This window comes from Peromyscus leucopus, chromosome 5 (assembly GCF_004664715.2).
Source record: "Peromyscus leucopus breed LL Stock chromosome 5, UCI_PerLeu_2.1, whole genome shotgun sequence".
NCBI lineage: Eukaryota > Metazoa > Chordata > Mammalia > Rodentia > Cricetidae > Peromyscus > Peromyscus leucopus.
The window spans coordinates 12,754,749-12,782,188 of NC_051067.1; the positions used below are offsets into that span (position 1 = coordinate 12,754,749).

At 44.2% G+C, this 27,440-nt stretch overlaps 2 protein-coding genes and 1 non-coding gene across 6 annotated transcripts in view; all 3 read right to left on the minus strand.

Annotated features, from left to right (window-relative positions):
- The window catches only part of Secisbp2 (SECIS binding protein 2), a 28,197-nt gene extending 8,298 nt beyond the window's left edge, over window positions 1-19,899 (minus strand). The window contains exons 1-11 of one of the 4 annotated variants that reach the window (XM_028863806.2): window positions 19,793-19,899; window positions 18,845-18,993; window positions 17,137-17,386; window positions 16,740-16,881; window positions 14,695-14,924; window positions 9,880-9,958; window positions 7,739-7,941; window positions 5,122-5,244; window positions 3,647-3,736; window positions 2,778-2,910; window positions 329-495 (exon numbers count right to left, since the gene is read on the minus strand). In XM_028863806.2, the coding sequence (XP_028719639.1) occupies window positions 329-495; window positions 2,778-2,910; window positions 3,647-3,736; window positions 5,122-5,244; window positions 7,739-7,941; window positions 9,880-9,958; window positions 14,695-14,924; window positions 16,740-16,881; window positions 17,137-17,386; window positions 18,845-18,993; window positions 19,793-19,828 (1,602 nt within the window). In that variant the 5' untranslated portion in view covers window positions 19,829-19,899. Of the gene's footprint in view, window positions 1-328; window positions 496-2,777; window positions 2,911-3,646; window positions 3,737-5,121; window positions 5,245-7,738; window positions 7,945-9,879; window positions 9,959-14,694; window positions 14,925-16,739; window positions 16,882-17,136; window positions 17,387-18,844; window positions 18,994-19,792 lie in introns of those variants that run through there. The other 3 variants (XM_028863805.2, XM_028863807.2, XM_028863808.2) reach the window with 3 other exon arrangements.
- A 1,097-nt stretch (window positions 19,900-20,996) lies between these two features.
- On the minus strand, window positions 20,997-27,106 carry Cks2 (CDC28 protein kinase regulatory subunit 2). The gene is made up of 3 exons (XM_028863809.2): window positions 26,872-27,106; window positions 22,830-22,957; window positions 20,997-21,322 (listed from the first exon to the last, which is right to left on the minus strand). Exons 1-3 carry the CDS (start codon window positions 26,928-26,930, stop codon window positions 21,270-21,272), a joined length of 240 nt encoding a protein of 79 aa, XP_028719642.1. The 5' UTR covers window positions 26,931-27,106; the 3' UTR covers window positions 20,997-21,269.
- Window positions 24,059-24,195, minus strand: LOC114689551. Its single transcript, XR_003733931.1, has one exon. It is a non-coding gene; the product is annotated as a small nucleolar RNA SNORA2/SNORA34 family (small nucleolar RNA).
- Window positions 27,107-27,440: the final 334 nt, after the last annotated feature.

Here is a 27,440-nt window from a genome sequence, read left to right on the forward strand (position 1 = left end):
GAGAAGGCAGAACAACACACGACAGGAAGTAGGTCTCTTTTCGCGAAGCTGGGACAGCAGGAGGAAGGGTGAGATTTTAGCTCTGAGCTCTGACCTCTCGGCTTTCTCTTTTACATTGTTTCTGTGTTTCTTATTTAATAAGACGGTTGGTTACATCTACAGATGTGGGCTTGGGATATGGCTCAGTGGTGGAGTGCTTGCCTACATAAGCAATGCTCTAGTTTCAATCCCCAGAACCACCCAAAAGCTAAAGGGCTGAGAGAGGCAGGCACAGTGCAGAGTTCCTCAGTCTTCCAGGACTCGGCTTCCATGGAAACAGTCCACATACCTTCTTCAGTGAGGTGGGCTTCTTGGCCTTAGGGATCTCCCTCTGCTTTCCCTTCTTCATTAGGGGGGCACTGGAGTCCAAGGGGTTGTGTGGGGTCTTCACCTGACTGGAGCGGCGACCCCTCTCACCCGAGGAGGCATCCTTGGAAAGGACCGGCACTGCTCCAACTGCAACACAATAGGGAAGCCACAAGGGCCCTGCCTGGAGGCCTGGCCAGCTCAGAGCAGGCTGAGGGTCTGGAGGCCTCTCCCATGCACACTCTGATCCACAGCTTTTCTGGCCTTTGTCAAACCCCCTTTGACACCTTCTCCCAGGCATGGATTCCAAACAGTATTTACTCTTTACTTGGTATTTACTTGGGATCACTTTGGGAAGGTCTGTCTATAACTGCAAGGATCACACTGCTTGATTTGTGCTATTTTTGAGGTGGTTTGTGTTTACTACTGGTGGCTCCCAGGAAGGTGTTTATCCCCACACACTTAGCTGGTACTGCCTCCTGTACATGTTGTTTACTGGTTTCTTAGTAACCCCGTTTGTCTAGCTATATTACAATGGCTCTTATAAAATTCTAGTCATGCTTCTAGTGGATTCTTGAGTTTTCGGGACATGTTTAGGCTCTGAATCCTACCACGGACAGTTGGTCTCTCCAATCAATATCTTTGATAACTATTCAACACTGGGGTTTACATTCCTATTCTTCCCCACTTCCTGCCACGGCACTATTCCAAGGAAACAGTTTTTCTGTACTCTACTCCCTTCATGTTTTATAGCCTGTTAACATGGCTAATTTCATATGTTGAGCATATTTCTCCTCCACACTCCCTTTTCTTGCCCCTCCCTGCTCCTGTCAGTCCCCTTAACCCCCCTAGATGATTTTACGATTTCTAAAATACCAAAGGAAAAGCAATGGTAAGCAATAAACCCCCATGTGCCCACCACCTTGTTCCGAGAAGCATGTCTTGGACACTCATTTATGGAGTGTCATCTTAAAGTAACTAGTGTTGATCCATCCAACCTCATTCATACAATACCTGAGTCACCTACACAACTTGTCTAGGTTGGTGACACTATCTTTTCTAGGTGGCTTCTCATTCTGCAGCACAGCAGCTTGCATCTACAGAGCCTTATTCTCACATGGTGTTTGGAACAGGCATATGGCTAGGCGGCCCCTATCTACACCTGCTTGCTTGCCTGGCACCTAATGGTACTGCTGAATCCAGCCCCTCATCTAGACTCCTAAATTGTACAGTTGAAAAAGTTTAACTTCTATAAATTTCTTATCAACAAACCAAAGGGGCTGGAGAGATGGCTCAGCATTTGAATGATTGCTCTGTAATCATGAGGACTGCAGTTTGGATCCCAGCACCCATGTACCAAGTCAGGTATCCTGTGCACATCTGTAATCCCAGCTCCAAGGGGATCAGAAAGGAAGACAGCTGAGGCTTGATAGTTTCCAGCCTAGCTGAGAAGGAAAGGGAGAAACCCTGCCTCAAAAGGAATGGACAGAGTAAGAGATAATATCCAATATCTTCTTCAAGTCTCCAGTACATGTGCATATATCTGCACATCCACAGACCTGTCAGAGGAGAGTCCCATTAGAACTGACTGTACCCTGTCTCTAGTGGTGCCTGTGGTGGTTTGAGTGAGAAGTGCTCCCATATACTCATATATCTGAATGTTTGGTCCCCAGCTAAATGGAATTGCTTGGGAAGGATTAGGAGGTGTGGCCTTTCTGGAGGAAGTTTCACTGGGGTGGGCTTTGAGGTCTCAAAAGTCCATGACAGGTCCTGTGTCTTTCTCTGCTTGTTGCCTGTGGATCAGGATGTAAAGCTCTCACCTACTTCTCCAACACCATGTCTGCCTGCTTCCCCCATGATTATGGACTAATTCTCTAAAACTCTAAGTTAAGGCCCCAATTAAATACTTTTATAAGAGTTGCTTTGGTCAAAGTGTCTCTTTATACCACAGAACAGTAACTTAGACAATATCCCCACCCTACCCCGACACACAAGGGGGATTCACCCATGCATGCAGAATGCAGGGAAGGCCCTGGGAACACAGCACCTCACAAGAGATTTTCTGCCACAGAATCTCATCATAGAAAGGGGACTGGGCCAGCCAGTATGAGCACTTGCTCTGCAAGCCTGACCCTGGAACCCTCCATGCCTGGAACCCATGGCAGGATTAAGAGGGATACCTCTTTAACTTTAAACAGATGGTTCTTGATTCTTAAAGACCATATTTAAATGTATTTGGGAGTTTTTGAGACAAGACTCTCACCATGTAGGCCTGGCTAGCCCAGAACTCCCTATGAAGACCACACTAGTCCATTTGAGCTTGTTTCCATCTATGGGGTGAGCAGACTCATGTCCATGTTTATCTCAGCACCCTCTGTAGTGATAAGTGGCTTTCGTGAAGAAGGAAAGTGCTGAGGTGCAAAGGCGCCTACCTGAGAACACGACAGGCTTGGAGGACGGCTTGGCATGGGGGGCATGCTGCTGCTTCTCCAGCACTGCCAGCATGCCCCCCAGGTCCAGCTGCACTGGAATCTGGCTCTTCTTTCCACCAGTTTTAAAGTCATTCTATAAAGTACAAATTTACAAGTTTACTCCTAATACTGTATTTTACACACCATGATTTACATTTTGCAAAAATAAAAAGATAAAATGAACAGATTAAAAGATTATAAAATTCACATTGCCTGCCATTATTACTGTGGTTGGTTATTCCTCCTATTTCTATTTACATCTCCAACGTGGTTTAACAGCATATATGACAGGTAAGAGATCAAAACTTAGGTGAAATCTTTGGCTACAGGAGTCTGTGAAGATGGGAATGGCATGTCCCTGTAACCCCAGCCAGCCCTTGAGAGGCTGAGGCAGAAGGACTTTTCCAAGTTCAATGCCAGTCTGAGCTCCAGTGTGAGACGACCGTGTCTCAAAAACCTCAAACAAAAACCCTAAACTGAAGTGTTTGTGTGAGGCTACCTGGTTAGAACTCTGGCCTGCCTAGCTCTGTACTGACTGAAAAGGGTACAAGGAGGAATGGCCCCTTGGCTCAGTACTGACGGGGTAGGTAGAAGAGCGCTCCCTCTTTCGTTTCTGGGTAGTGTGTCCCCCTCCTGACAGCAACTGTAGCTACCAAGTCTCATTACAAAAGGACGGGCTGCTTAAGCTTAGCAGTGATCCAGTGGTTCTCCCTGGGAGAGTACATCAGAAGAAGCCCTCCATGAAGACATCTGGAGAGCAGACTCTCTCAACAGTTTGGGCAGCAGGACAGTTACACCAAAAGCAACAGTGACTGGAATCTGAGACTTACCTGCACCTGCTGTTTACTTTCAAGTTTCAGTGATTCTACTCTGTGTCTTCTTTCAGAGGCAACTGACAGGTTGGGGAACTCCTCGGCATCCTGAGGAAAGCACACCGTCAGCTTCCTACATGGGTGATAAGCAGCTGCACACAAGCTCTCCTTGACTCACACCGTTTTCTCTAAGACCCACCCAAGTTCTCAAGGGTGATTACACACATTTCCACAATGCTACCATGGAAGTTCCAACTTGATCTAACTCTTAGAGCATGTTTTAAGACCATAGTTCTAACACTTTTGTACAGATCCAGAGGGATGGCTGTCTAGTACCTAGGTACTGCAGGAGCCCCCAGAACTGACCATACTTCCTTAACATGAGTCTATCAAAAGACCTGTTCTTTAAAAGCAGAGAAATTCAGAAATCCAAAATCAGCAGATTTAAACATTTGGGGACTTCTGCCAAACAGGGCAATAAACAGACAGAGGCAATAAGCCTGCAAAAACTTTTAAAATCACACCATTTTGTTGGAATTCCGTCACCGTTTGGGGTGCCCTGGGATCAAGTCATGTGGGAATTAACAGGCAGAAGCATGACCAGTTCACTGGCCTAAGTGCAACACTCCGCTCTACACCTAACTGTTATTCTGGAATGTTCCAAGACTTCTGGAAATGACCTTTCCAGTTCTGTGGGAATGTCCTGGGCAGTTAGTCCTGGAAGATCTTGTGCCTGCACAAAGAGCAAGGCTCCAAGTCTGGTAGGGGAATGTGAATAAAATAAACAGGCCAGTGTGAAATGCAGTCAGAACTCAGGCTGGCTCTTCAGTGTATTCGAACATGAATACAAGGATCGTTGTAGGACAACAACGAATATTCCTGGAAGTTACTGCATGGGATTCTCCTGGCTAGGGTCTACAAGGAACCTATAGCGCTCTACATTTCCCTTCAGTAGTGAAGCACTTCCCAGGATTCATGACAAGAAAAGGAGGCCTATAAAAGCTGGCTCTGCACAGTGAGTAACACAGCAAAGACAAGAACAGAGGGGAAACATGAAGAGTGTGGAACAGTAGCTATTAAACTCCAGTCAGTTCTCTCGACCATTCGTCTACTCATGAGCTTACTAAGAGTTTGCAAGGAGACAGCTTGGGAACAGGAGGAAAAGGTGACAGGTAATGTTATTCTTTCTTCTTTTTTTGTTGAGAGGTTCTCAAGTGGCCCTGGCTATCCTCTATTCTTGAACTCTCTGCGTAGCTGAGGATGACTTCCAATTCCCAATCCTCCTGTCTCTCTCTGCAATACTCCTGTCTCTCTCTGCCTCCCAACTGCTGGGAGCAGGGGCATGCACTACCATGCTGGAGGATTGTTAAAATCTTTAGAAGCAGGAAAAAGATTACTAAAGGGGGCATCAGAGATCTTCAATTCAGAAGCCAGTGTGAGCCCAATCTAAGAAAACCTCATCTGCACCACACAAGCTCAGAGTAAATACATACTTCAATCCTTGGTGGCTCCTGAACTGTCAGGACTTCATAATTTGATTTAGACTTTTCTTTCTTTTTCTTATTCTTTCTTGAGGTTTCATTTTGTTCAAGTTCACCTCCTTGTGATGCTTTGGCCTAGATAATAACACAGAGAAAAACCTGTGGGATATTACGGTATTTAACAGAATCTTTGACCTGTGTCAGAACAAAATGATAACAAAGCATACCGCTTTTCTGGAGACCTGAGGGCCTGGACATGACTGAGTGCTCACCTTGAGAAGTCAGGCTGTTAGAGAGCTGCTCCAGGTGTCCCATTCCTGCCAGCAAGGCTGGTTTCTGTCATCTGCTTCGCATCAGACTCCCAGAAGCCTCTGAACAAACCACAGCCTGGCCCCAATTCCACAGGCCCCACAACATGCTGCTCCTGCCTGAGGCTGCTGTGTCCTAGTTTGGGGCTCTTATACTTATACCAGGCTAGGGTTGGTCATTCTGTCTGCCCAGCTCAGGTCTAGCTGGCTCCTCCACCTGCCTGGTGACTGCTGAGTTTTCTCTTGAGAGCACCACCCCTCTGCTGTATTCTGTTCCTGCACACTTTCATCACACTTTCAGCCTTTCCCATTAGGCTAGGCTCTCAGCACAGGGATGTTTTCAGAACTACCCTATCCTAAGAGAGTTCACCCATCAGGAGAAAAGTTCAGCAGCTACAGAAACAATGAACAATCTTACCAACCCAAAGGGACCGTCTAATGTTTAAGTGAAAAAGTCCAGTTTTAAGGGATTGTATTATGTTTTGTTTTGTATTATGTTTTGTTTTGTATTATGTTTTGTTTCCTCACTGTAATGCAGCGTGACCAACCACCTATCCCTCCTGCCACCATGCCCTTCCCGCCATGATGTACCCTCCAATTCTGAGCCAAAGCAGACCCTCCTTCCTTAAAAAAACAAAAAAAAAAAACAAAAAAAAATCTCAATAAAAACCTGTTCATCTATAGGGCACAGATCCCTCATTATGTATTAGGAAACTGGCTTAGATAGCAACCTGGAAGCTACAACCAATAACTAGACAGAAGGCTGCTATGCTAACTGTACTAGGTCACTGGAGAAGGTAAAAAAAAAAAAGGCACAAGGGCTCACACTTGCAACCCCAGCTCTTGGAGACTGTTGTGAGTTCCATGCCAGTCTGAGCTACCATGTGTGACCCCACCTCAAAACAAAACAAAACAAAAGACTCTTTAAAGAACTGCATGAATTCAAGGGGGTGGGGGAATCTATTCTGAAATCCTGTCTTACAACAGGTAAACTGAATTAGTATTGTGTCAAGTGGTCACAAAATCTGAAATTCAATTATTTTACTATGATTACATGTAATGGTACATGTAACAGTTCTTTAAATGCAACTGAAAAATGCTGAAGGAAAAAGATGCATCAGCTATGTATCAGAGCATAAACTTAGGGCAGCATCTTTTCTTTAAAGAATTCAAGAGCTGTGAGGATGGCCACGGTAGAGTACTATCACGTACAAGGCACGCTCTCTCTCTCTCTCAACAAATAAAAATATAAACACTCCACATGGTTGTAGTCTTTTAAAACACCTCCTTTCACATAGAAAGGCTCTCTTATTTCCTGACAAACATCCTATTCTCTTGTCAAGGCTCACGTCCACAAATCTCAGGCTGATTAGTATGGAATAGACTGCAGCACTCTCAGTGAGGAGTCGGGAAAGAAGGGGCCCTGTGGTGGTATTGTGTTCCCCAAAATATTGTGCACCCTAATAAACTTATCTGGGGTCAGAGACAGAATAACCACTAGATACAAAGGCTAGAAAATGGTGGCACTCACACCTTTAATCCTAACATTTCAGAGGTAGAAATCCCTCTGGATCTCTGTGAGTTCAAGGTCACATTGGAAATAGCCAGGCGAGATGACACATGCCTTTATCCCAGAAAGTGAGCCTTTAATCCCAGGGAGTGATGGTAGAAAGGAAAGATATATAAGGTGTGAAGACCAGAAACAAGAAGCATTTGGCCTGGTTAAGCATTTGGCTTGGTTAAGCATTCAGGCTTTTGAGCAGCAATTCAGCTGAGACCCAATTCTGGATGAGGACTTAGAGGCCTCCAGTCTGAGGAAACAAGACCAGCTGAGGATCCGACGAGGTGAGGTAGCTGTGGCTTGTTCTGTATCTCTGATCTTCCAGTTCACCCCAATACCTGGCTCAGATTTGATTTTATTAATAAGACCTTCTAAGATTCCTGCTACAGGGCCCAGTTGGGGCCACATCAGATCCACAGACTCAGCAGCGAGGCACACCTCAATGTCGTCGCCCCCCCCCCCATACTACATGCAACAGAAACTCTACCATCCAACCATGCTTAAGTGCACAGGTCAGTGGCACTACGTCCATGCACACATTACTGTAACTAGGCAACTCCAGAGCTTTCTCCAAGTCTGTCACCATTAAGCACTAACTGCCCATTCTTTTCCCAGCCCATGACACTTAACCATCTTAACTGCATTTCTGGAGACAAGGATTCACTCTGTGGCCCAGGTTGCCCCTGAATTTACAATCCTCCCACCTCAGCCCCCCAAGTGTCACCACCCCCAGCCCCATCCTGTCTCTAGTGGTGCATACCTTTGTAGCAGGATGAACACACTTCTCCCTATTGTAAGAAGGCTCTGAAGAAAAAGCCTCAGATGGCACACTAACAGTTTTAGCATTGGCTGATGAAGCAGTCTTCTTTAGATTCGTCACAGAAGTGACGTTTTCAGTTGTTGCTGTTGATCCTGAAGACACTGTCTGCCGAACAATATAACCCATTGGTGTCCAAGAGAACTCTGCTGAAAGATAACCGCAATTACTGAACAATCTCAACAGTAAACAAGAATCCCTTGATTATTCAAAAATGCACCTTGTGATAATTAACTTTTCACAGCATAACAAAAATGATGGTGGCACTTTAAGAGACTATAGCATTTACCAATTAGCTGTCCAGAACATCCCCTACAACTACAGTATTCACCGATTGTCCAGAACACCCCCAGGACTACAGTATCCACGGACTGTCCAGAACACCCCCAGGACTACAGTATTCACGGACTGTCCAGAACACCCCAGGACTACAGTATTCACCGACTGTCCAGAACACCCCCAGGACTACAGTATCCACGGACTGTCCAGAACACCCCCAGGACTACAGTATCCACGGACTGTCCAGAACACCCCCAGGACTATAGCATTCACTCTACCTGTTTTTCTTCGAGAAGAGTGCACGCACAGTCTCTTCCCTTTTAACTTATAAGTTAACTATTTACCTATATTTCTTAATTTGGAGGATACAGACAGGTAGGCAAAAAAGTTTTGGCTAAACAACAACAACCCACAAAATATTCATGTGGCAAACACAGAATTAAAGAGTGAAGACCGGGCTGGAGAGATGGCTCAGAGGATAAGAGCACTGACTGCTCTTCCAGAGGTCCTGAGTTCAATTCCTAGCAACTACATGGTGGCTCACAACCATCTGTAATGAAATCTGGTGCCCTCTTCTGGCCTGCAGTCATACATGCTGTATACATAATAAAAAGAGTGAAGACCCACTTTGGGCCTACTAACCTTGCTCTGTACCTTTAACAGCAGAAGTCAAGGATTTGCAGGCCTGTGCTGTCACAGTGACTGGCAACTTACTTCACACTACAACACAATGTAAGCACACTAAAGCTACTCCTTAGCTGCCCACGAAGCTCTACATATACATCAAACAAAAGGACATCCATCACCACAGAGATGACAAAAGCCTGTCAGCCACCTGACCCACACTACAGAGCTACAGAGACAGCCTTGGCAGTGAAGAACTGTCCTGGGATGCACCATACTAAACCCAGGAACACAAGAGCCCACGTACCAAGGAATGGTCTGGACTTTTTGCTAGGACAAGCTTCTGTAACCACCTCAGAAGTACGATCCCCTCAACACTTTCCGAATACCTGGCTGCCTGGTCAGGCTGCTGAAAGCCCACCAAGTTACAACCATTTTCCAGGCAGGAGAAATGCCCAGTGGTCTCCCTAATTCTAACTCTAAGGAGTGGACTCTGGTGCTCCGAAGGCTGCACGGCAGTAATGGTGGAAGAGCCAAATGCCAACCTGGACTCACGGAGCTATATACTAAAAAAGTGCCAAACAAGGCTTCTCCAGCTATAGTCTTTTAATTATGGAAAAGGTTAATTTTTTTATAAAAACAAACTGATTTCAAATGCAATGCATTTATTATTTTAAGTGGAGGGTCTGTTGTTTGATGAGACAGAGTCTCACTGTGAAGACTAGGTTATCCCAGAACTACTGCTGAACAGGCACCCCTTGAACTTGTGGAATCATCTTGCCTCAGTCTGCCAAATGCTGGGTTACAGGCCTGGCCATAAAGTAGTATTTGTTTTAAAATTTGATTTAATTTTGAATAATGCCAATATTAACAGTTACCACTTAAATATACAGATGCTCTAGGACTCTGACATTTTAAAAGCATACTGCATCACACAGTTCTGAAAGAGGTCCTCATTTTGGGATTTATAAAATTCTCATTTACCAAGACTTCTGTTCATTTAGAATATGGCCTCCTATTTTACACCAAGTCATGGATATGGGCTCCTATATTCTAAACTAACACTGATGCTAGTTTTTAAAATCTCACTAGCTGTCTTAAAGGCAGCTTCAAAGCTAACAACATGTAATGACACTGGTGTGAAATGTGCTTAGAAAACAGCATTTTGTGGTCACTCTTACCTCGGGTACATGAAGGGGAACTGGCAGCAGCATTATCAGTCACAGCTCCAGCTGTGTGACTGCTCTTCACCATTTCACCCTAAAAAGAGCCCAGCCACGATTAGGGAAAAGTCATTTACAACAATACAGAATTGTACACCTTTTAAAATGGCCAAGTTATACAACAGTGACAATCTCAGGTGGAGATGCAGAGCAGCAGGATGCTCGTTTATTGCTGGGGAGGCTCCATATGAGGCCACTGCGGGGGGGGGGGGGGGGGGGGGGAGGTAGTGGCCCACAACTGAACTGACAACACAGATCAGTGCATATTATCAAGGGAAAGCAGCTACAGAACATGTGACTTTCCATGTTCCAGAAGAGACAGATGGCCAGGTGCTGGGGAGAGATTAACAGGTGGAACACAGATCTTTAGGGCAGTGAAGTTACTCTTCACAACACAATGATGGACACATGTCAATCTATGTCTGTCTACCTGCACTGACCCAGATGTTAATTAGGAATGCCAGGGGTAAGAAGTATGCCCATGAAGTTGCATAACTGTAAGACACCACAAAGACGGGCTGACATGGAAGCTGGGGATGAATGGGGCAAGCAGTATATGATTCTGTCCCTACCTCTCCATTTTGTGATCCTAAAACTGCTCTAAAACAGTCCAGTTAAAAAAGCACACAAAACCCAGCCTGTTACTTGCTTTCTGTTTCAAACAGAAAGGAATCACTTAATTTTTAAATTCAGCTTTCTCTGAATTCTTAAAATCTATAAAAACATGCTACTTAAAAATTCCAAATATCAGCCATGTGTGGTGGCACATGCCTTTAATCCCAGTGCTCAGAAGGCAGAGGTAGGAAAAATCTTGAGTTCAAGGTCAGCCTAGTTTACTTCCAGGACAGTCAGGGCTATAAAGAGGTATCCTGTCTTGATTAATAAACAAAAAATTCCAAATATCTAACTACATTATATTACTTTAAATAACATACAACTTTTATATACCATCAACAGTGAATAAAAATATTACATGTGGTGGTGTATGCCCACAAATACACTCACAAATAAATGTAAAAAACCAAATAAACAAATTATACACCCACACACCCCATAAACAGCTTTTCAGGACAGTATCCTTACATATCTATAGCTCTTAATACCAATCGTCCAGCTGGGTGTGGTGGCAAAGGGCTTTAATCCTAGCACTTGGGAGGCAGAGACAAGCGGATCTGTGAGTTCAAGGACATGACAGTCAGAGCTACGTAACAAACTTTGTTTCAAAAAACAACAAAAAACCCTCTAAAACTCAATGGTCTTAAAATGAATGTTCATATACCAAAAAAAAAAAAAAAAAAAAAAATCCATCAAATCAAAATAAAACATCTGAAAAGTTAAGAAAGTCTGTGCCCTCTCATGAAGCAGGCTGACTGTGGGCACCAGATGATGGGTGGTGCAGGATGCAAGGACATCCAAACACACACCAGAGTGATTAGCAGATGGATTCATTGTAAATGTACATGTAAATGAGCTGCCATGTGGGTGCTGGGAATTGAACCCAGGTTCTCTGGAAGGGCAGCCAGTGCTGGTAACTCCTGAGCCACTTCTCCAGCCCTTAAATTTTAGATGATTTTTGGGGTCATATACTTTACAAATTTATCTATTTGCCGTTTTATAATTTCAGTATGTTCAGTAACCTAAATTATAATTATTAGAACATAGCCCAGGCTTAGGGGTATAGCTGAGCAAGTGAGCATTTGCCTATCACTTATCAGTATCTGCGCTTATCCTCAGCAACACAAAACAAAACAAAAGACCTGTGCTTTTCCTAAATATAACTGTCAGCTCACAAAGACCAATGAAAACTACAAGCAACTTACTTATTCAAGATGGTTTAAATGAATTATAGGTAGCAATAGGATAGATTCAAAAGCAACAGTTGTTGTCAAAAAATACTTAATAAACTGTGAAAAAAGCCCCCAAATGATTTTATTTATTTATATATATATATATATATATATATATATATATATATATATATATATATTATTTATTTTTGGTTTTTCAAGACAGGGTTTCTCTGTGTAACAGTCCTGGCTGTCCTTGAACTCACAGAGATCTGCCTGCCTCTGCCTTCCAAGTGCTGGAATTAAACGCGCAAGCCACCACGGCCCAGATCCCCAAGGATTTTAAATATTAAGAACATACAAGCGGGGGCTGGAGAGATGGTTCAGTGGTTAAAAGCACTGGCTGCTCTTCCAGAGGACCCAGGTTCAATCTCCGGCACCCACATGGCAGCTCACAATTGCCTGCAACTCCAGTTCTGGGATATCTGGCATTCCCACACAAACATACATGCAGGGGAAACACCAATACACATTAAAAAAAGAACACACATGCATATGCCTAATGGAAACTCTCTTCTACGTCCACTGTGTATTATCATTGTTATTTTAGAGGAATTTTAAGAAATCTTGTATGTGGCTGAGGCTATGGAGAGGTCAGAGGACAACCTCAGGTTTGGGTTCCTGTCCTGCAATGTTTGAAACAGGGTTTCTTGCTCACCACCGGGAACCTCCTCCAGACTGGTTGGCCAAAGCTTTGGGTGACTCTGTCTCTGCTGCCCATTTCCCCAGGAGAGCCCCGGGATGACAGACATGAGCTGCACCTGGCTTTTTCGCTGCTTTGGGGGTTCAAGCTAAGGTCTTCACTCTGCCTGGCAAGCCCTGTGCCACTGAGCTGTCCCACAGCCTCCCACTGTGCACAGCGTTCTTTAAAAACGCTTGAGTGCAGAGGGGCAGAGATGGCGCAGCAGTTAAAAGCATATACAGCAACTGCAGAAAACCTGAGTTAGGTGCCTGGCCCCCATGCAGGCAGCACACAAACATCTCCAGCTCCTGGGGATCTGATGCACCTGCATTCACATGCACAATTCTATGCACACACACAACTAAAAAATTAAAAAATCAAAATAAAAAGATTAAGTGCCAGCATAGTGCTTCATGGTATTTCAAATAATTACTTTTTTTTTTTTTTAAGATTTATTTTATGTATATGGTATTCTATCTGCATGTACACCTGCATGCCAGAAGAGGGCATCAGAACCCATTATAGATGGTTGTGAACCACCATGTGGTTGCGGGGGAATTGATCTCAGGATCTTTGGAAGAGCTGCCAGTGCTCTTAACTGCTGAGCCATCTCTTCAGCTCCCAATTACTTTTTTTTTTTTTAAACATTTCCCCTGTAATTTACACATATTAGTGATATAAAGAAAAAGGGGGCTTTTAGAAGAATAAAAGGTCCTTACTTGTAACTCAGGATAGTATGGCAGTGTGTAAAGTTTCTTCCATTAACAGAAGAACTTCACTTCATTCTTATGCTCAGCTATGTGACACTATGAACAGGTGACCTTTACACAGGTGGTCAGTCTCTCCCTGCTGCTCTATCTGTCCCTGTTACAGTGTCACAGTACCCTATATATTCTGAGGTGCTTACAGAAGCACCAAATAGTCACTGCTGAATTCAGCAGAGGCCCAGGCGGCAGCCACATATGGCCTAGATAAACTATGACTTGAACTATGATTTCATACAGCCACTAATCTGCCTTACTGTGCACATTCTTAACAAACCACTGTGTGATAATACAATAAGGGTCCACACCTAGGAAAGGCAACAGAATGACATATTTTCTCATGTATCAGCCACTGCAAAGCCTTTAGCTCTTTGGATAGGTGCCTAAGAGAATGCCAAGGACATGAGGGGATCCCTTCCTGATAAAGAGGGGATGGGAATATGCGGGGTTTATATTTCATCTTCCTTTGTTTCCGTGCTGTCGGGTACCCTTTTCTCTCCCTTGGGTAGGAATTACCATAAATCATTTCACGGATTTAACTTCTGGCTGGGATCTGAAATGTTATCCCAGAGGCTCACATGCTGAACACTGTCCTCTGAACTGGTGGCACTGTTTTAGGAGACTGTGGAACCTTTAGGACATAGAAACTAAATGTTGGGAACAGGGTCACTTTTCTGAAGGTTATAAGCTGCTCTGGTTCAGATGTGCAGTTTCCTGTCCATATCAAGTGAACAGACCACCGCCTTCCATGCCCAGCACACCTTCCACTATGGTGCACTGTACCCTCTGAAACCGAGGCCTAACAAATCTTCCCTCACTCCTATGTCGGGTATCTTGGTCATACCAAGAAAAAGTAACTAACAAAATAATCTGCCACTTTTTAGTCCCTGGAATTATGAGTCAGTCTTTGGAAAACAAAATGCTTTAATTTGGTAGACTAAAACTTTGAGCCCATTGTAGTAACCACTCATTACTCATTTACTGTTATTAATGAGATAAGACTGAGATATAGGTAAAAAGTCTAGACATTTCAGAAGCTGTATCAAGGTAAGTTTTAAATATTAGTACTTCAGTTTTTAAATTCCACACATTTACTTATGTGTGTGGGGGAGGTGGTATGCAAAAGCCACCGTGCGTGCCTGGAGGTCAGTGGACAACATGCCAAGTCACCTCACCAGGCTGCTTTGAATGGACTATCAGAACCTCCTCCTGAGGCGCTACACTTGGCTTTGCGCTCCCAGGTTTCAAGAAAGCACATCAGATGACTCTCTGGAGACAGCAGCTCCAGATGTGACAATCTTGGTATAATCAGGTCGGCCAAGTGCAAAGCCAAGGCCTCTCCCCAGTACCTTTTCCTTTGCAATGTGATCTTCACAACCCACAGCAGGATTTAACATACAGAGTGTTTCCAGTGACAGAACACAAAGGCAGGCATGTGCAGAGGACAGAGAGAACTGAGACAGACAAGCCTTCCACTCACCTCTACCATCTCTGCAACCGGCTTGCCTACTCCTCCCAGGAGAGACGTGTTACTGGGAGCAGAGCCAAGAGGCCCCCACCTGGGCTGCTTCTGTGTCTCTGGTATACTACTGTTCTTTGGACTCTGCAGTTCAGGAAAGTCCAACCTGCTAAATTCAAATTCAGGTTTGGAGGTAGACGCACTTTTTGCAAGGATTCTGGACTTCCGGTCTGTTCGTTTGTGATAACCATCTGTAATTACAGAATGAAAAGTTGGGATAGAAGTCAGGATACAGCTTGCTCATTAGCACTCAAACCTGAACTTTAGAGAAGCAGGTGGATGCAACAGGCTGCTGCTAACACACTCCAGCTCGGTCCTACTGCTAACCTCTACTGCAGCGCTAGATACAAATGATAAGTGGCATCCACCGGAATGCACATTTCTGGAATAACTTTAAAGCTGGTGGAACTGCCAAGCCTGACTGCACAGCTGAGCATCTAATTACTCATGTTTTTGAGTTGGGCAAACTTAAGGGGAGTCTCACAGACTTCCTGTAAGTAATTAACTTCCCCGTTCCCATTTGCAGGAGCAAAGTGGATGGAGACTGCTGTATAAAGCTTTCATGCTCTTTCCCATACTTCAATGCCGTGGATAGTGAGATAGGTGCCATTCCATGAAGTCCCTCATCAAATTGTAAGTCCAAAGTTAGTACATTTAACGCTGACATTTCCAGTTTCATGTGCCAGGTAGTTCATGAGCAGAGTAGATGAGAATAGAAAAATTTATTTATAAACCAAGTGATAGAATTACATGTTTAAGAGCATAACCTTGGTTAAATACACACACACACACACACACACACACACACACACACACACACAGACACACACACACACACAAAAAAGCTGTAAGCCAGGTGAAGTGGTACACACTTTTAATCCATTTGGGGAGGTAGAGGCAGACAATCAATCTCTGTGAGTTCGAGGCCAGCATGATCTACACAGTGAGTTCCAAGACAACAAGAGTTACACAGTGAGACCCTGTCTCAAAACCAAACCAAACCAAACCAAACAACAACCAAACAACAACAAAAAAAGCAAAAGCTGTAAATAATTATAGAAATAACTGTGAGGGCTGGAGAGATGGCTCAGCAGTTGAGAGCACTGACTGCTCTTCCAGAGGACCTGGGCTCAATTCCCAGCACCACCATGGCAGCTCACCACTGCCTGTGACTCCAGCTCCAGGAGATCTGACACTTTCACACAGACATGCACACAGGCAAAACAATAATGCACATAAAATAAAAATAAGTAATTTTTAAAAAGGAAAATGAAAAGGAATAGTTGTGTCTATGGTCAAACGGTACTAGCAGATGATTTATAGGAGGAACAGATGCATCCGGGGAATAAGAGATCATAGAAAAAGCTTTTCCTAAATATAGTGGTACATGTCAATAACCCCAGCACTCTGGAGGCTGAGCTAGGAGGATTGAGAAAGTTCAAGGCCAGTCTGGTCTATAGAGTAAGGCCTGGTCTGGAAACTAAAAACAACACAGGTACCAGGTAGACTCCCAAGCTTTCAGCCAGGTGGAAACAGCAATTTTCCAGCTGGGAAATGCCTGTGTAATCTCCAATAACCAAAGTGCCCAGGTTTGGTACTCTTTAGAATGGGATTTTAACTAGAGTCAAGTCTTCCCACTACTTAGTGCTCCTTCAGAATGGAGAAACTAGTTCAGGAGCGAGCATGGACACACACTGTGTAAAGAATATACTAAGAGCATGTTCTGAACCTTGAGGTCATCACCTGCATGCTATCTGGTGGTCCTAATAGGCTATGAAACCTTCTGAGTACACAGCGCAACACACACCACACTGTAACAACCCCTCCCACCCCCCACTATTGCCCGAGAGAAATGATGTCTAGAAACCACACTACGTCTGATGGCCTCAGCCGGGCCAGGCTCCAGGGCACATTTCTTGGAGCAGTCATGATGAGCAAGCCCACAGGAATGGTACTGTTTGGGGAAGGTGGGACAGACTGGCATTCTACGAGTTTGTTAGTTTCACCTGGTTTCAAACCACTCTCAGCACGAGTGGAGAGGTGACAGGGACCTCTAGCTGGTCTCATCTCAGATGGCACTGCACTGTCAGCCCCTCTGCTGTTTGACTTCTGCCCGTCACATGTTTTTCTCTCATCAGAGGATTTTTTCTGCAAGAGAGATTTAAAAAAAAAAAAAGTATGAAATAAGAAAACTACTACCACAGAGAAAGAAACTTTAATACAGCCAACCAGTAAGTATTCACAAGTCAAGCATTTAAGGAAAGAATAGACCAAACCATTTATAAAAAGGCTGATTATCACAAAAAGGTAAGCAATACTTAAATATCACGCCACATACTAACATCTTACATCTCAATCAAATGATCAATGTCAGGACACCATAAAACCACAGCATTGCCTCACCTTAAATACACCTTTTGCTTCCTGAGGAGGAGGGCACATGTGCTCATTTCGGGGCTTTGCTGTCCGAAAGCCTGGGTGACACTGTGCTTGGCTGTAATCATACTGCAGGGCTGGCCCTGAGCAAACACTCTGTGCAGAGTCAAGGGCATAAGCGGAATAGGCAAATGGATGCAGTGTTATCTCAGAAGATACGTACTGCGCTGGAAATGCAGGGGCTCCAAAGGCCATGTCTTCAGGATACATTTTTTGTCTAAAAAGTGTAAATTTCAGTTGCAGATTTCATAACACAAACCAAGGACTTTCATCTTTTTTTAAGACAATAATTTAAACTTTCTAATATTTATTTAGGGTCGTTTACTCTAGCATTGGAAACTCCCCTATCAACAACCAAATGAGGACTAGAGAGACGGCCCACCCAGTCAGTAAGGTGCCTGCACAGAAGCACAAGGACGGGAGTTTGGTCTCCAGAGCCTGTGAAAAGAGTGCATGGCAGTCTGCGTGAACGGGGAAGGCCAGATCCTTGAAGCTCACTGGCCAGCCAGTCCAGCTGACAGATGAGCTTCAGGTTTAGTGAAACTGTTTCAAAAAAGGAAGAAGAGACCAGGGAAAGACTCTCAACATCAAGCCCAGGCTTCTGCATGATTGTGCCTGTACCACACATACACAACACACATGTGCATGCACAAACATACATACAGCCAAATAGAACCTTTTTCTTCCTGCAAAGGCTGCTGCTGACTTTCGGTTTAAAACTAATGAACTAGGGTTGGGCAATAGAGCTCAAAGGGAGACAGCATTCATAAAATGCACAAGGCCATGGGTTGAATCCACACCACCACAAAAGGTAATTTAAAGTTAAAAAATAAGTTCACACACCACGCCAGCACAGTAGGACACGTGCCAACGGCCCTGCACCCTACTGCTGGTCAAGTACCTGACAACGACTCTGCAGCCCGGGACTCAGAGCCAAAAGGCCCTTCCTGCCCTTTGCTGAGCAGCTGCCCTGCAGCCTGTACAGTCCTCTCCAGGACCTCAGGACCCTTCCCCTCTGAACGCCTCCACCACATCCTACACTGTGCTGTGAGGGCCGGAGTACCAAGTGGATCTGACAGCACAGAGGCCAGGAGTCACACAGATGGGCACCTTAGTAATCACTCAGTAGACTGAGGGTTAAACCTGAGGCCGCGTGTACGTCAGCAAGAGCGGACCATGGAGCTTATAGCTCAAAGCCTATTTTTTTATTTTGTTTTGAGAAAGGGTCTTGGTAAGTTGTCCAGTCTGGCATGTTTCCCATTGACCCTTCCTCTGTCCCCTTCCCATTTACCCTTTCTTCTTACTATTCCTCTTTCCAATACAAATGTGAATTTGTTTGGTTCAGTTTTGCTTTGGTGGCTCTTAGGATCAAGCCCAGGGCCTGATGAATGGCAAGCGTTTACTGCTGAGGGGCATCCATAGTTTTAATTGTGGACAAATGGACCCTGCGATTACACTTTCTAAGAAGTACAGTAGCCTCTGTCCTCCTTGACTGAATTTTTATAGCACAGAATAGAGTTAACCTATAGACTCAGATCCTTCCGGTTGAAGAACCTCCTTTCCTATTCTACAAGATGTTAATATGAGTGTTTCAGAATATGTGGAGGTATGTGATTACCACTGTCTCCAGGAAATAATCCTTTTTCATAAGGCAAGGCATTCAGAAAATACATACTCAGTCACCGGTGACTCCTGCACAAATGGATAGTAAGTGGCTGCGCAGCCTGGGAAGACACATGCTTCGGAGGACTCTGACCACGCCACACTGAGCCCAGCAAACTTAGGGACAAATGGTTTGACATCAGCTGACAACTTGATGCTATCCTGAGGAAGAAAGGGTGGGTTGGGCTATAACACTCTGAGATTCACTAAATGCAGATAAACAAAAACCAAATCAAAGGTGCTTTATTCTAATAGGCCCAATGCTGACTACAAGGTGCACAGCAAAGCCAAAAATTTCTTTGGCAACAGTATCTCCCTAACGCTTTTTTTTTTTTTTTTAATTAGAAAAAGAAGTTTCCTGGACCTTAAAGTGAAATGCTGACCTTGAATTAAAGTCGAAGCAAATCCAACATTGTTATGTAATAAGAAGCACAACTTGGAATGATTCTGGGGATTTAAACTTGGAAACGGTCATTTTTACCTCTCTCATCTTTATACATGAGATACATAAGAATCCTGGACCTACTGTAGCCAAATACACCCAAGGAATGCTCAAAACTGTAGTTTAAAACACACTGCTGACATTTATTGACATTTAATTTTTCAACAAAAAGCACCAAATATTTAATTTATACTTAGTAACCAAATATAACCTTTGAAGAAAAAAATCATCTCATGCCCGTGAGTCGCTGGAATTCAAAACTGAGCTTTGTTGCAATACGGAGTACGGTTATTCTGACTTCGTTACCCTGTTTGGCCAATTTAGAGCGGAATTCTGCGCCCGCCGCTGCGCCATCTAGCGGTCAGGCAGGGGGCGGACCCGGGTCTGAGGATCCGGGGCGGTAGGTGGCCTCTGTGGCATCACTTCGCTGGCCGAGCCGTGGGAGGGTCGAGCCGCCCAGCCCCGACCTCAGCCCTGGTGGCCCCGCGCGTGTCCCTAGGCCCGCAGCCCGCCCCTTACCTCGCCTTCGGGCTCCCGCGGCCGCTCCGACGCCATGGCGGCCACGGAAGAGCCCGCGCCGTGAAGCGAGCGGCGGGCCCAACCAACGACTCGACGTTTCCGCCTACTGGGGCGGCAGCGCCGGGATGTACGTCACCGGAAGGCGACGGAAGCCTTTTTATGCCGGAAGTGCTTAGCGTCCCGGGTGGACGGGGCCGCATGTGGGAACAGAGGTGCTTTTGGCAGGCCTAAGGGTGCAGCTGAGCTCTGCTCCTGGGCCGGGCCTCCGGACGGGACATCAGGGGGCAGGCCAGGCTCTGGGCGGCCCAGGTAGGCCCTCACTGAGGTGATGCAGGCTCATGGAGGAAAGGGGAGGCCAGGAACATTTGGCAGTGTGCAATCTAGGGCAAGATGGGATGTCAAAGCATGGTGCCGGCAGGCAGGTTTAGAAACCCCAACTACACAAGGGCCGAATGTGTTTAGTTGTCTGAGAAACTGGTGCTGCCTCTGGAGAACAGGAGGCTCAGCAAAACGCACCACAAAGAAACTAAGAACTGTGAAGAGCTCTAAGGACAGAAGAAAGTCGCCTGGAGTCAAAGTGCAGAGAACACTAGCCCCTTATTGGAAGCAAGATACCCAGACAGCTCCTGTTCTTGTTTAGGTAGGCCCCACAGGGTTACATACCACTTACACCAAAGTCACCCTTGTTAATCTAATCAGGGTCGTATGTATGTTACTCGCCATTCATTTATACATTTCTAATGTGTCTGTGCTTAATTTCTTGGCCGACCAAAAAAAAAAAAAGCCGGGCGGTGGTGGCGCACGCCTTTAATCCCAGCACTCGGGAGGCAGAGCCAGGCGGATCTCTGTGAGTTCGAGGCCAGCCTGGGCTACCAAGTGAGCTCCAGGAAAGGCGCAAAGCTACACAGAGAAACCCTGTCTCGAAAAACAAAAAAAAAAAAAGCATACAAATGGTGTTTCAGTGCTTCTTAAAACAGTTCTCCCTGAAACCACTAGTGTTTTGTAGACATTGTGGAACAACCAATGCAGACAGCTGTCTTGGAAATAGAATATCAATAAACCTGAAAACCTATTTTGACTCTGGATTAAATATCCCCAGTAATCCCATCATTTGGAGCTTGATATTTCTTTTTCAAGTATGTTTATTTCTTCCAGGGGTAAAATTATTCAAAGACTCAAGTCAAATTAATTTCAACAACAGTGATAAATGCAACATACAAACTTTATTTAACAAAAGTAACAGGTAAAGTAAAACAGCACTACTTATATTAAGAAAAAAACTACAAGAAAATTTATCTTTAACAACTTAAAATAACCTACTTGCAGTTGCATTGAACTGAGCTCTGTTGCTGTGAAGAATACAGCTCATGCACAGGTATGATGAAAGATTTGTACATTTTTCAAGTATTCACTGAATACTACCATATATACACATATACATTAAATTTGAAAAAGATTAGGTGATCCCAGCTGTACTTCATTTTTGTTGTTCTTTTGGAAGAGGTCGTCTAAAGAGAAGAATATGCGGTTCTGTGGAAAGGAAATATTTATCATAAGTTTCATGCCAACACGTCACTATTTGAAGTGATTAAAATAGTCTCAAAATAATAAACACTGAACACAGGCAAACTATGTTACAATAACATTGCTCCACTATTTTAATCATTAGCCTACTCTGGAGAGATGGTTTCTACCTGTAAAATCTCATTTCCAGGTAAAAGAAATGCTATCTCTTTAAGAAAAGGACATCTCAAAGTAGCTACTGGATTTCATGCTAATGCACTTCAGAAAAATCACCAGAAAGTTGGATATATATATGTATGGTAGAGTGGTGGTATATGGTATATATGGTGGTGGATGTATTTGCCTAGCAAGTACAAAGGTCCAATCTCAGCACACAAGCCACCAGAAAGCAAGGTGTGGTGGTATACTTGTAATCCCTGCACTTAGCTAAGAAAGGACATAGACTTTAATCCCAAAAAATAAAGATAATTGGACCAGTAGAGTTCACCCAATACCTCCCAATTCAGTATGAGGAAGGCCAGGAATCTATAGTTAGATAGATACAGATCCATTGCTTCTGTAGTAGGGAGAATCTTTGAACTCTGAAATATATGTGTCATAATCCCTAGAAAGTTTTAACAGACCCAAGAGTTTAACAATACTGTTTTTTCTTTACAAGTATAAAAAGGTAGCTTTAATTTTATGTTTTTGTAGTGTATGTCTTCAAATTTTGTTTCCAGCATTAGTTCTTAATTGATAGTTCCAAACTAGAACTTAAGATCACAAAGCTTCAGTGTCGTTTACTACTTAATGTCTAGAAAACTTTTGGTTAATACCATACTAGAATAAGATACTTTTAAGTTTTTTTGAGACAGGGTGTAACAGCCTATGAACTAGATTTATAACCAGGCTGGCCTTGAACTCAGAGATCCCCTGCCTCTGCCTCCCAAGTGCTGGGAATTAAAAGTGTGCACCACCACACCCAGAGAATAAGAAACTTATGATACAGGAAGAATTTGTTTATATGCTTATCTCATTTAACCTTAATATGGTAGACAATTCCCTAAAAAGGGCTAACGAAAGATGTACTCACATCTAATTGCATCAATTTCCATATAAGTACAGGATTTAAACACTTGTTTTATGCTAATTAAGTAAGTCATCTTTACAAGTAGATACTATATTACTTTCATTCTTTTGTTTGTTTTTTTCCAGACAGGGTTTCTCTGTATAGTTTTGGTGCCTGTCCTGGATCTCACTCTGTAGACCAGGCTGGCTTCAAACTCAAGAGATCTGCCTGGCTCTGCCTCCCAAGTGCTGGGATTAAAGGTGTGCCCCACCGCTGCCCAGCATTACTTTCATTCTTGTTATCATTTTACTATAAAACAGAACATTATCCAGGGAGTAAGGAATCGGTCATTTACAAAAATAGTTGAGCTATTACTTTTAGTTAACACTCAATGTTTGGGTTTTTAAAAAGTTGACCCTCAACAACTATTTTTTTATTTAGTTAGTACTTTATAGCAAAGCTTACCTGGCTCATGAATCATGTAATGAACCCAACCTAGACTCTGTTGGACACCAAGTCTCCTCCACTCCTCTTCAGACATTAGATGAGTTTTTGGTACTTGTTTGGAGAGTTCTCTGGGTAACATGACATGCCTGTTAAAAAAGATTCAGCCAGATTAGTGCTGTGTCTTTCCTACCATTATCACTTTACACAGGGACCTTTTAAGATACTGAAAATTTGAAGTCATTTCTCTAAAGCAACTCTGGATTACAATACTATTTGTATCAATCTTGGGTATTCCCTATAACCTATACTTTTTTTGAGGGCTTATGTTCAAGTATTTATTAGGCCAATAGTAAGCTGCACAGAAATTAAAAGCATTTTATTCTTTAGGGTTACCTTTCTAACAGAATATTTACTACTGATGAATCTTCCAGGAATAGAGTCACCCTCTCCTACAACTTTTGGTTATGAAAACAACTCTTGGTCTACAAAATATAGGCAGAAAATATTCAAGTACTGAAAAGTATATTCAAAATATACCCAGTCTCCTGTTGGAGAGACTGATGGTAGCTGGATAGCCAGAGGCAATTATAAAAGTGAGCTGCATAGGAAGGAGGAAGGAAGGAGTCTAGTCCTAGGATTAGTTATCACCTTCACCTCAATCTGGGATTACTAAACTTTTAATAAAGGGCGCAGAAGAATGGATAAACTAAGACAATGTATTTTCTGCTATGCAATACTAGATCTGTAATAGATACAAGTTCTTGTATATATTCCATAGTTTGCTTTATGCTTCAGAATTAAAAGCCAAAATACTAACTCATGCTCATGGACTTCCTACAGATCTTTAGTTTCCCAGTAAGTTACTGAATCAGTTCCAGAACTTTAAAGGTAGGCACCTAACTAAGTACAAGTCTTTTTTTTGGGGGGGGGAGCTGAGGATTGAACCCAGATGAACACAGAATTTTTCCTTTTGTTTTATGTAGAAAACCCACAATAACCCTTTTTCTTGGTAACAGATTAAACATTTGATTTAGTGAACAATAAGCTAAATCAGTAATGTAGAAGTATTATACTTGGAATACCATTACTACTTATCAGCCACCACATCTACACCAGTGACTCAGCTGTTTCATGGGGGTAGGGGTGGGGCGCATTCTACTTTTGGGCAGGTTGGTCTCAAACTCCCTATCTTTTTGCCTTAGGCTCCCAAGCACCCTAATTACAGAACCGTGTACAACATCCAGCCAGTTTGTCTCTTTCTAATGAATTGACCATCAGATTTCCAAATTTCTGAAATGGCCAACAGACCATAGAGAGACATTTCTTTAGGCTCCTGCTTGAAGCCAACAGTTCCAGCAAACTGTTGGCCTTGATTCAGGGCCAAAACAAATACATACAATTCTAACAAGTACAAACAAATCTGTACCCTTGCCTGAATAGAGCACTTAATTATCACAAAGTATCTCTTTCTAAAACCCTAATTGTCAGCCTCATTTTACCCTTTCTGGTACTAAGTTTATACAAAATCAGCAATTAGCAATTTTTTTGACCAATAAGCTGTAAGATGACAGAGTGTGTAAATTTAGTTCTGTAGGACATGGAACAATTCAATCCATAATCCTTTCCAGCCAGGCGGTGGTGGTGCACGCCTTTAATCCCAGCACTGGGAAGGCAGAGGCAGGCGGATCTTTGTGAGTTCAAGGCCAACCTGGTGGTCTACAGAGCAGAGATCCAGGAAAGGAGCAAAGCTACACAGAGAAACCCTGTCTCAAAACAAAACAAAACAAAAAAAACCCCTAAAATCCTTTCTAAGCACCAAATTGTCTACAACATAGATTTTAGGATATGGCTTATTATTCCAATGCAAATAATCTTTAAAACAACTTTATGACATAAGGTAAATGACTACAAAATAGTTATGCTTACTAACACAGTCCACTCCCCTCAAACATTTCCAGGCAACTATATAAATATTCTTACTCATACCAGTTACCACTCATTCTTGAAATACTGCTTAGATCATAGTGGAGGCAAGAAGGGTTGCCAAATTTCAGCGCACCTTGTACTATTTTTGAGATGGGAGTCTGTGTAACCCAGGGAGACCTTCAAGGCCTCATCCTCAACATCTAATTTTTAAGACTGTACAAAATATCTTGTGATCTTATATTCCTATGGATAGCCTCAAATATTCAGATAGAAGTTGCTTCTACCTAAGTCATGTCAACAGGTTGCACTTCACCAGGCGTCGGATTATAATCGTAAATTTTTAAGTAGTGTTAAACTCACATGATGACTCTACCTGTATTTTATTACTGACCACATTAAGGAAAACTATTTCCAAAACCTAGTTTTTGTTGGAAAACAAAAAATGCCACATATTACCACTTTATAAAAGTACCCAGAGAGAAAGAAATCCTCAGTTTTCCTTCTGTAAAGACAGACTCCCATGGTGAGCATGGTGGTGTACACTTTTACTCCTAGGACTTGGGTGGCAGATGCAGTCAGATCTCTGTCTACACATCAGGTTCCAGCACAACTGGAGCTATAAAAAAAGACAGGCTCCCACAACAACCCACTCACTGACAAAAACACTAAGCTTCTACCCAACACACATACTTCTACTCTATCTAAACCATCCTAGATTCACACCTGTGTTATATCATCAGTACATTCTCTTTCAAGAGTAGCTCTCTAATTCCTCTTGTTTTGTAAAGGTTGGTGAATGCTCAAACCATGTGTGGTGACACACCCATAATCTCAGCTACTAGGAAGGCTGAGGGAGAATGGCAAGCTTGAAAAGCCACTTAATGAGGACCTGGTTTCAGAATAAAATCTCCTGGGCTCTCCATTCCATTCCTAATACAGCAGCGGGTAGTAAACCAGCTCCTTACTTACATTCTAACAATTACTTCAGACAGGCCAGCAGTTGCTTTCAAACACGTACAACTTATAGCCCAAGTTTAAAAACTACCACACTCCGGCAGTATGTCCTAAAGGAATGTATACAAGCCTATAAACCTTTATGCTAAACACTTAGAATTATTTGCCAAACTTAGAAGGAAGTACAATAACTTTCTGTTGATTATTGGATATCCCCAAGCTAGGCTCTGGGTTACTATAACCACCGAATATGCCAACTTATCACATGGTTACAATTACTAAGTAAAGATACTAATTAAACTTTATAGCTAAGAAAAAACCCACGAGATTTCCTAGTTTAGAACATTCAAGTTCAAGCATTACTAAATTGTAAAACAGACCAGAGAAAGTTTTCCGGCTGTGAAGACTTCTATACTAAGGGCGTGAGAGAATTGGGGGCAGGGGGCGGTTAGGGAATCCACTCTGAGTCTCAAACAGGATGCTGGAGACTAACGGAAAAGGGCAGCAAACAGAAAACATGGTCACTGTTTGGCCAAAGGCGGCATAGGTTTTACCCACCTGGGTATCTTGACCGTGTCCCAGAATGCAACGCTTTAGTCCCAACCCAGTAGGACCCAGCGGCGAAAAGGCCTTTGAAACCACACCCCAGGTCGGCCTCAACACAATAAAGCTAACTGTAATCACCCCCTACTTTCCATAATCCATTTGCTTGTTACACTAACGTAGGCACTACTTTCTAGAGCATCTCAGGGTTCAAAACCCAAAATCCCTCAAAAGCCCCAAACCAGGCCAAAACACATTAGCAGTTGAAGGTAATGGCGGGGGGCGAGGGACGGACAAAACCCTTCCCAGGGTAACCTCGAGGTTTCAACCTGAAGCTCTTTAGTAACGCCCCAAGTTACCGCTTCTGCGGTTACCCCAACAGACACTCGCCAATGCCCGTCGGGTGCACCTCCCTCCCGGGACTTCCCCTCAGCGCCGGACCCGGCGAGCGCCGTGTGCGGTCGTCAACCCCCGGACCAGGCGCTGCCGCACCACCTGACCCCCCAGCTCCTGCGAACCCCGAAGAGCGCGACACAAAGTGCGGCTGTCCGGGCGGATGGAGGCCTCTAAGGGACCCCGAGTCCCGACCACCGGCTCTGACCTCCCGGCGCCGCCCTCCCCGGCAGGCGCTGCTCACCGGTACTCGTAGTGCTCGTCGAAGTACTTGTCCGAGTAGTAGATCTGCTTGTGGGCCATCCTGCCGGTGCGCGGAGGAGAAAACAGGAGCAGGAAACGGGGCGCAAGGAGCTCCACGTCCGCCCAGGGCCGGCGCAACGACTCCAATGAGGCCAACGACCGCGGGCCCAACGCTCTGGATTTGAATCCGACAGCCCGCCGCCGATTGGACGGACTCACTGACCAATCACGCTCCACGCAGACCGCGAGGACAGGTAACCAATCAGAGACCTGTTGCGGGGCTACGAGGGCGGGAGTAAGGCTGGGACAGCGCTGTGGTGAGGAGGGCCCGGCGATCCCTAGAGTTACGAAAGAAGGGCGGAGCCGAGTCGTTGTGGACCTCACGGCGCGTGCGCAGTGGCTTAGAACAGGCCGTTGGGAGGGTGGACCCGAGGTGAGGTATCGCGGGGTTTGGGGAATAAGGCGGGGCTGGGAGGGAGAACTGCCCGCCGCGCGGTGGGCGGGGCTGTAGGCCTCGGGCGTCATTAGCCGAGGAGGCTATCTCTGCGCACTGTGCCCGGCGTGCGGAAG